This window comes from Embiotoca jacksoni, unplaced genomic scaffold (assembly GCF_022577435.1).
Source record: "Embiotoca jacksoni isolate LCO1_2020_lvr unplaced genomic scaffold, fEmbJac1.0.p SCAF_13, whole genome shotgun sequence".
NCBI lineage: Eukaryota > Metazoa > Chordata > Actinopteri > Embiotocidae > Embiotoca > Embiotoca jacksoni.
In genome coordinates, this window is record NW_027185263.1 from 8297965 (window position 1) to 8307382 (window position 9418).

Sequence of the window (9418 nt, forward strand, 5' to 3'; positions counted from 1 at the left end):
GATAAACAAAATTACCCCCAATTTTAAAATGACTAATGGCTGGATACAATCACTCTTTTTTTTTTTTTTTTTTTTTTTTTAAGTTTATCCATCACCAGCCCACGTCTAAGCAAGACCCTTAGTCACCTTACTGCTATTTACTGCTATTTTATTGCTTTTCTATTATTCTATTCTATTCTATTCTATTATTTTATTCTATTATTTATGTTGTTATCTTATTGCTTCTGTATGCTGCTGTAGCGAAAAAAAATTCCCCTCGGGGATTAATAAAGTAAATACCTACCCACCTACATAGCCCACTAGTCCTCATGCTATCTAAGATATCAATTTGTTTTTATACTTTTGTTTGTTTACGTTTTGTTGTTTGTTGGTTTTTAGTTTCTAAATGTTTACAACTTAATACTTTATGAAAGATGCTATCAAGACATACTTAATTGTGCTCTGTATGTTATGAATATATTTATTGATCTGGAACAGACGTTTCACTATTGACTCAGTGACGTTATTACAGCAGTAGAAGCGCTCGCTCTATGCGCCGGAAATGACGTCTACATCGACGGAACGGTTTTACTGCTACACTTTCGTCCTTTGCTCAAATGTGTCCTCCGTGTAAACACCTCCGTGTCGTTGCTTACGAAAAGTCGACAGAGATGTAGGTTAGAAAAGGTTCATTTCAGTGAGAGATCGTCGCAGAGAAAACTAAAAGGTGAGTGCAAAAGACAGAGAAATGTTAACGTGCGTGTTAGTTAGCGTGAAACATTAAGGAGTGTTTTGTTAAACATAAAAAAAAAAAAAAAAAAAGTACGTCATCAAAGTGTACCTAGTGTTAAACTATCGAAAGTAAACGTTGTGCAAAATGCCCGCTGTCGGAGAGCTATGTATACAGTATTTGTATTACTATTGATGCATTAGCACGTAACTGTATGATCACGGTGGAGCTCTTTTTAACTTCTCAGGTTTCATCATCATATTTTATAAGATCAAATGTAGTATAAAGTGTAAAGTTGGCATAAAATGGACAATAAATAATAATGTTAATATTCAAGTAAAATTAAAGTGCCTTAAAATGCCGCTGTACACTATTATCCCTTAGTTACTGTACAGTTACCTTTAACCACCTGCTGCAGTGTGCAGATGGGGGACAAAATTATTTGTCACTAACAATGTGCTGATTAATGAAAGCACCAAATTCTTTAACACTAATGTTTCTTTACAAAGGGTCTTATGAGACAGATTTGCAACACACAACAGTAAAACTATTAAAAATGAATAAATTGTAATAAGACTTATAAAAAAATACTAATAAAATGGAGCAGTGTCTTATTAAGTGTCTAAATACTCAAGATGTTGCTGCTAAGAGGCCTGGACAACATGTGTTTGCTCCTAAAACTGTATTATCATTTGTTTATTAATATCAGCTCGTGTTGCCCTGAGCCAACTGTCATCAGCACAGGATGGCGTCCGCTTCGCCCCACGACCGCAGCCGCAAAGACGACGAGGATGACCCCGTGGAACAGATGATATCGCGCACTGGATGTGCTGAGCTACACTATGCTGTGCAGGAGTGCATGGCTGAACACCAGGACTGGCGAGTGTGCCAGAGCCAGGTCCAGACTTTCAAAGACTGCATGATGAATTTCCAAAATGCTCGGAAACAACAGCTGATAAAGCAGGAGGCAATCTCCACTCAGTCTGCACCCAACTGAACTTACAAAGCCACAAACACATTGTGGGATGTATTCTGGACCTGATTGACATCCTTAACTGGGAGAGACTGTACCTAATTTAATAATGCGTTATGCAAATAAAGTATGAGCAGCAAGATAACATGCTGTCTCTGAATTTTAAGTGTGTGTGTGGAACCTGATTGATGAGTGGGCTTTTCCAGCCAATATAAACTCACTCTGGAGTTATAATTCTTTTCACAGATGTTTCATAGAACACTTGGGCTTCCAGTAAAACCACTTCTCTGCCAAACTTAAGAAAAACACCTACGAGTGAGAAATATAAAATCAAAGATTCAGACCTTTCGCTATTTCAAAATGAAGTAGATAATATATCTCAGGAATCTTAGTTGATTTATGGTGGATGTATTTATTTATGGTTCACAGTGAATTTGCAACACAACCTAAAGCTGTAAATAAAAGTCAATGATTCTAAGAGTTTTACAAAGGTCAAGCATGTTCAACATTACAAACCTTGGGACTACAAAATAAAACAGAGGACAGTTCACAGATAGTGAAAGGCCACCAATCATAGGTTTTTAGGTTTGTTATGAATGACAAGTTATAATTGTTCAAATTAAGGTGCAACTGTGAAATCTTTTGTTACAGTAAAGCTAAGTGATAAGCAATTCTCCGGTGATGAAAGTCGATATTGGGCCTGTTAAAACTATGACCTGTTTAGCAACAACTTTTAGGGAACAATGTGGTGGTTGTGTACAGTGGTGGTGAAGGTGAAGCATTTGCTCTCTCTCACTTTCCTACTCAAAGTAACTAAGAATACTTGTGATCAGTATTCTGTGTTCATTCGACGTGTCAACAATTAAAATTGTCTATGTAATCCAATTTTTTACGGAAAAAAATTACAAAAGTTTATTTAGACAGGCCTTTGTGAAACTTTGCCAGACTCAGCAGTCACTGCAGCATAATGTCCATGTTCATGATCCAGAAATGATCCCAGCAGCACACCTAATTTATTTTGTGGCCAGATTACATGTGTCGCTGTGAGATGCTTTGACTCTAAAACATTTAGCCCTCATGTTGTCCTCGGGTCAAAATGACCCGCAGCTGTGTTTGACCAAGTTCTATTTTATTTCTATATTTTTATATTTTTTGGGGATCATTGGTCATCATTCTTTAAAGAAACCCTCACAGCCTCCTTGTCACCAATGATCCCAAAAAATATGAAAATAAAATAGAACTTGGTTGAACACAGCTGTGGGTCATTTTGATCCAAGGACAACACGAGGGTTAAACAACAATTAGCTGTTTGTTTTTGAGAACAAGAATAGATTAAACAAAGCAAGCTGCAGCTCTCCATGGATCAAATTAATGTAATTAATAGGGTATTGCAAAACAATGTTCTCAGTTTCAGTTGGAGGTTATATCTCATGAGATCAATGAGGGAAATATATCTTCCACCGTAAACAGGTCAGACACAGAGCATCAGGTGAGCCACATTCACTATTTTAGCACATGCATGTTTGAACTTTATACACACCTGAGTTTAAATATGCTCATTAAACTGCCATGAATATCATATCTGTAAGACTTCTTGTTCTTTAGACTGAAGAGCTTTTCCTCCAACACAGGCTGTGGAGATCAACTATGTCTTTTCTCAGGACTGTTTTGAACCACTCTGTCATCATTCATCCTCCGGGCTTTTATGTGATTGGATTTGAGACTTTTACTTTTATCAGTGTCTACTTCATCTTCCTTGCATTTGTTTATGTGGTTACAGTGCTGTTCAACAGTTTGGTGATCTATGTCATTGCTGTTAATCATTGTTTACACACTCCAAAATTTGTGGCTGTTGTCAACCTCGCAGTGATCGATTTATTCCTGAACACATGCACTATTCCCAGCATGATAAAGGCGTTTCTCATGAAGGATAACTTCATTCCATTTAACCTATGTTTGTTACAAATGTTTGTTTACTATACTTTTGCGACTTTGGAGTCGTATGCACTCGCTATACTCGCCTATGACCGCTTGATTGCAATATGTTTCCCTCTGCGTCAGAACTCCATCAACACACTGCGGAGCATGAGTTGTATTGTCAGCCTGACTTGGTCTTCAGCTCTGGCAATCACTGCTTTTGCAACAAGTATAATGACTCGACTGTCTTTTTGCAACTCTGTCAGAGTGTACAGTTATTTCTGTGACTATGCACCTGTGTTTAGACTCTCCTGCAATGATAACTCAATGCAGTGGTGGGTGGCCTCTTTGCTTACTTTCATAATCCTTGTGGGACCCTTTACTTTCATTCTTTTGTCTTACATCAGTATCCTGGTGACCGTGTTCAGGATGAAATCTTTGGACAGTCGGGTGAAAGCTTTGGCCACGTGTGTTGAGCATCTTATTCTAGTCGCTATATTTTATTTTCCTACCATTATCATTTTTGCTATCGGATTTTATCTGCGGCTCATTGACCCGGACCAGCGTGTGCTCAGTCTGTCGCTGGCCTCTTGCATCCCACCCTGCATCAATCCTATTGTATATTCTTTGAAAACCAAGGAACTCAAAATCAGAGCGCTGGCACTGATCAGACAAAACACAACTGGCACAGACCAAGGTAAGAGAAAACCTTGGAAAGTTTTCAAAAGGAAGGTAACTATTAGGCTTTAAATGTTTGGGTAGAGGGTCAAAAAGCAAAGAGATAGAACTGGGCCCGAAAAAAATTGAATTGGCACAAAAACATTGACGCTTCACACTTTAATAACTATCTGCCTTTCATAGTTTAATCATTTCAGGGATTTCTGAATGAAATGAGCTGACTGTAAAAAGAGTTTCACAGTGAACCACTTATTTATTTGTGAGCTAAATATCACTTCACAGGTATCCTTTTTTTACTTCCCCTTTTAAAGATTTCCTGTATTTGAATATTTTCACCACTACGCTCTGTGCTGTGTTCATCATATATTCCTGATAAAAGATGCTTTTGCTGAATTTTTTTTTTTAAATGATGTCACGGCTCCATTGTTGCACGCTGTGAGTGGCTGAACATCACATCATAATGATGTTTGACTTTTTAAGACTGCCAGGTGAATTTCCATGGTACACAGAAAGAACAAGAAGGACACACAACTCAACGGCCTCACAAAATGTGCTGATGGTATATTTGACAAATTGAAGGTGAAATGAGGTTCAATGTACTCGATGTAATTCTTGTAAATTATTATATTAAATTCATTGTCATTGTCATTATGTATTATCTTTTTCTAGCTCTGCACTTGTTTTTCTGCACATTTGAACAAAACACTAATAATCATCGCCTTTCAAAGTGCTTAAAACTTTTTTTTAAATCTGAAAATCCTACCTTGTAACACTGTAATCTGTAGTTTCATTGGTTTTTTTTAAACTCACAGATTGTTTGGATTTATTTTTTATTTTTTATTGTGTACAGCCTATATTATTTATCTTACAGACATTTATAATGAACCTCCTGAAAGTAAACATTCTGTGGTAATTTATTGTAAACAACTGTAGAGCTTTACAAAAACCTCTGCAGGTTCTCATGAAGATGGTTTGCTGCAGATCTATTTCCAGAAGACTGTGCTCGTGTAGCAGGCTTGTTTGACTATATTACATATTTCCAAGCATTTGGTGTACTCTGAAGATACCATGAGTGGTAGAAATCTTGTGATGCATATAACAACAAAAGTTTGTTTTCTGTATTCAATTTCCATATTAAAATATACTTCAAATACTCAATAATATGAGGAAATCACAATTTGAAATACTTATTTATATGATGTCCCATCAAAATATTATAAGTGAACCCAAATTAGATTGGTGCACTAGATGAGTTTATGTCTTTTGCTTCAGTAAAAATTTTAAAACGTGTATTTACTTTAGTTGAAACTAATTTGAAACAGACATATTCAGTTATTCCGAACTCATTTTCTTTTCTTAACTTCAGTTTTTTTCTACATTTAGTAATATATTTCAGAACTTTAATCTTTCTTATTGTTTAGTTGATTTCTTGTTTATGTCAACTCAAAGCATTGTAAAATTATAATTCATATGATATTGAAATAAATGTTTTCATACTGCATGGACTTGAATATTCATGGGCCGCAGCAGGAGAAAGAGTTTCATGGAGTTCACTCAGAGCTTCCAGTGACTGAACCGACAGTCTGGTTAACTCAACAGGTAAAAGATTCTACTTCACCAAGGTTACTATTAATGGTTCAGATTCCACCTTGGCCTGTTGATGCTGATTCAACTTTTAGTGAAGTTGATACGTTTGGAGAAATTGAAAAAGTTTTGCATACACTACACATTACAGGAAGATATTTAATATCACTGCAGACCACTTTGAAAACACGTATATCTACTATCCAAAGAATGTCTGCAGCAATTTTGGTCACATTTAAATTAATATTTGTGGACGGTGGAGTTTTAGCTTGCAGTGAGTCAAAGACTTGTCACAATGCAGATTGGTGGTGTAATGGTTCGCACTGTTGCCTCAGTTAGAGGGTTGGGGGATTGATTCCGCCTTTTGTAATGACTTTAAAAAAAATAAAAAAAATCATACTATAGCATGTCATCCAAATTATGAAAAAAAAAAAAAAGATTCTAAGAGTTTTACAAAGGTCAAGCATGTTCAACATTACAAACCTTGGGACTACAAAATAAAACAGAGGACAGTTCACAGATAGTGAAAGGCCACCAATCATAGGTTTTTAGGTTTGTTATGAATGACAAGTTATAATTGTTCAAATTAAGGTGCAACTGTGAAATCTTTTGTTACAGTAAAGCTAAGTGATAAGCAATTCTCCGGTGATGAAAGTCGATATTGGGCCTGTTAAAACTATGACCTGTTTAACAACAACTTTTAGGGAACAATGTGGTGGTTGTGTACAGTGGTGGTGAAGGTGAAGCATTTGCTCTCTCTCACTTTCCTACTCAAAGTAACTAAGAATACTTGTGATCAGTATTCTGTGTTCATTCGACGTGTCAACAATTAAAAATGTCTATGTAATCCAATTTTTTACGGAAAAAAATTACAAAAGTTTATTTAGACAGGCCTTTGTGAAACTTTGCCAGACTCAGCAGTCACTGCAGCATAATGTCCATGTTCATGATCCAGAAATGATCCCAGCAGCACACCTAATTTATTTTGTGGCCAGATTACATGTGTCGCTGTGAGATGCTTTGACTCTAAAACATTTAGCCCTCATGTTGTCCTCGGGTCAAAATGACCCGCAGCTGTGTTCGACCAAGTTCTATTTTATTTCTATATTTTTATATTTTTTAGGATCATTGGTCATCATTCTTTAAAGAAACCCTCACAGCCTCCTTGTCACCAATGATCCCCAAAAATATGAAAATAAAATAGAACTTGGTTGAACACAGCTGTGGGTCATTTTGATCCAAGGACAACACGAGGGTTAAACAACAATTAGCTGTTTGTTTTTGAGAACAAGAATAGATTAAACAAAGCAAGCTGCAGCTCTCCATGGATCAAATTAATGTAATTAATAGGGTATTGCAAAACAATGTTCTCAGTTTCAGTTGGAGGTTATATCTCATGAGATCAATGAGGGAAATATATCTTCCACCGTAAACAGGTCAGACACAGAGCATCAGGTGAGCCACATTCACTATTTTAGCACATGCATGTTTGAACTTTATACACACCTGAGTTTAAATATGCTCATTAAACTGCCATGAATATCATATCTGTAAGACTTCTTGTTCTTTAGACTGAAGAGCTTTTCCTCCAACACAGGCTGTGGAGATCAACTATGTCTTTTCTCAGGACTGTTTTGAACCACTCTGTCATCATTCATCCTCCGGGCTTTTATGTGATTGGATTTGAGACTTTTACTTTTATCAGTGTCTACTTCATCTTCCTTGCATTTGTTTATGTGGTTACAGTGCTGTTCAACAGTTTGGTGATCTATGTCATTGCTGTTAATCATTGTTTACACACTCCAAAATTTGTGGCTGTTGTCAACCTCGCAGTGATCGATTTATTCCTGAACACATGCACTATTCCCAGCATGATAAAGGCGTTTCTCATGAAGGATAACTTCATTCCATTTAACCTATGTTTGTTACAAATGTTTGTTTACTATACTTTTGCGACTTTGGAGTCGTATGCACTCGCTATACTCGCCTTTGACCGCTTGATTGCAATATGTTTCCCTCTGCGTCAGAACTCCATCAACACACTGCGGAGCATGAGTTGTATTGTCAGCCTGACTTGGTCTTCAGCTCTGGCAATCATTGCTTTTGCAACAAGTATAATGACTCGACTGTCTTTTTGCAACTCTGTCAGAGTGTACAGTTATTTCTGTGACTATGCACCTGTGTTTAGACTCTCCTGCAATGATAACTCAATGCAGTGGTGGGTGGCCTCTTTACTTACTTTCATAATCCTTGTAGGACCCTTTACTTTCATTCTTTTGTCTTACATCAGTATCTTGGTTACCGTGTTCAGGATGAAATCTTTGGACAGTCGGGTGAAAGCTTTGGCCACGTGTGTTGAGCATCTTATTCTAGTCGCTATATTTTATTTTCCTACCACTATCATTTTTGCTATCGGGTTTTATCTGCGGCTCATTGACCCGGACCAGCGTGTGCTCAGTCTGTCGCTGGCCTCTTGCATCCCACCCTGCATCAATCCTATTGTATATTCTTTGAAAACCAAGGAACTCAAAATCAGAGCGCTGGCACTGATCAGACAAAACACAACTGGCACAGACCAAGGTAAGAGAAAACCTTGGAAAGTTTTCAAAAGGAAGGTAACTATTAGGCTTTAAATGTTTGGGTAGAGGGTCAAAAAGCAAAGAGATAGAACTGGGCCCGAAAAAAACTGAATTGGCACAAAAACATTGACGCTTCACACTTTAATAACTATCTGCCTTTCATAGTTTAATCATTTCAGGGATTTCTGAATGAAATGAGCTGACTGTAAAAAGAGTTTCACAGTGAACCACTTATTTATTTGTGAGCTAAATATCACTTCACAGGTATCCTTTTTTTACTTCCCCTTTTAAAGATTTCCTGTATTTGAATATTTTCACCACTACGCTCTGTGCTGTGTTCATCATATATTCCTGATAAAAGATGCTTTTGCTGAATTTTTTTTTTTAAATGATGTCACGGCTCCATTGTTGCACGCTGTGAGTGGCTGAACATCACATCATAATGATGTTTGACTTTTTAAGACTGCCAGGTGAATTTCCATGGTACACAGAAAGAACAAGAAGGACACACAACTCAACGGCCTCACAAAATGTGCTGATGGTATATTTGACAAATTGAAGGTGAAATGAGGTTCAATGTACTCGATGTAATTCTTGTAAATTATTATATTAAATTCATTGTCATTGTCATTATGTATTATCTTTTTCTAGCTCTGCACTTGTTTTTCTGCACATTTGAACAAAACACTAATAATCATCGCCTTTCAAAGTGCTTAAAACTTTTTTTAAATCTGAAAATCCTACCTTGTAACACTGTAATCTGTAGTTTCATTGTTTTTTTTTAAACTCACAGATTGTTTGGATTTTTTTTTTTTTTTTTTTTTTACTGTGTACAGCCTATATTATTTCTCTTACAGACATTTATAATGAACCTCCTGAAAGTAAACATTCTGTGGTCATTTATTGTAAACAACTGTAGAGCTTTACAAAAACCTCTGCAGGTTCTCATGAAGATGGTTTGCTGCAGATCTATTTCCA

At 36.6% G+C, this 9418-nt stretch overlaps 3 protein-coding genes across 3 annotated transcripts; all 3 read left to right on the top strand.

Moving 5' to 3' along the window:
- Positions 1 to 600: 600 nt before the first annotated feature.
- Positions 601 to 1848, top strand: coa4 (cytochrome c oxidase assembly factor 4 homolog). Its single transcript, XM_069146217.1, has 2 exons — positions 601 to 706; positions 1419 to 1848. Exon 2 carries the CDS (start codon positions 1455 to 1457, stop codon positions 1704 to 1706), a length of 252 nt encoding a protein of 83 aa, XP_069002318.1. The 5' UTR covers positions 601 to 706; positions 1419 to 1454; the 3' UTR covers positions 1707 to 1848.
- A 763-nt stretch (positions 1849 to 2611) lies between these two features.
- On the top strand, positions 2612 to 4358 carry LOC138196313 (olfactory receptor 2AT4-like). Its single transcript, XM_069146216.1, has one exon. The coding sequence runs from the start codon at positions 3330 to 3332 to the stop codon at positions 4347 to 4349; it is 1020 nt and encodes a 339-aa protein (XP_069002317.1). The 5' UTR covers positions 2612 to 3329; the 3' UTR covers positions 4350 to 4358.
- Positions 4359 to 7052: 2694 nt separating this feature from the next.
- Positions 7053 to 9081, top strand: LOC138195920 (olfactory receptor 2AT4-like). Its single transcript, XM_069145570.1, has one exon. The coding sequence runs from the start codon at positions 7475 to 7477 to the stop codon at positions 8492 to 8494; it is 1020 nt and encodes a 339-aa protein (XP_069001671.1). The 5' UTR covers positions 7053 to 7474; the 3' UTR covers positions 8495 to 9081.
- The last annotated feature ends 337 nt before the right edge of the window (positions 9082 to 9418 follow it).

Bases quoted from the DNA above. Each gene is read 5' to 3' on its own strand.
- coa4 (XM_069146217.1), top strand. From the start codon at position 1,455: ATGGCGTCCGCTTCGCCCCACGACCGCAGCCGCAAAGACGACGAGGAT.
- LOC138195920 (XM_069145570.1), top strand. From the start codon at position 7,475: ATGTCTTTTCTCAGGACTGTTTTGAACCACTCTGTCATCATTCATCCT.
- LOC138196313 (XM_069146216.1), top strand. From the start codon at position 3,330: ATGTCTTTTCTCAGGACTGTTTTGAACCACTCTGTCATCATTCATCCT.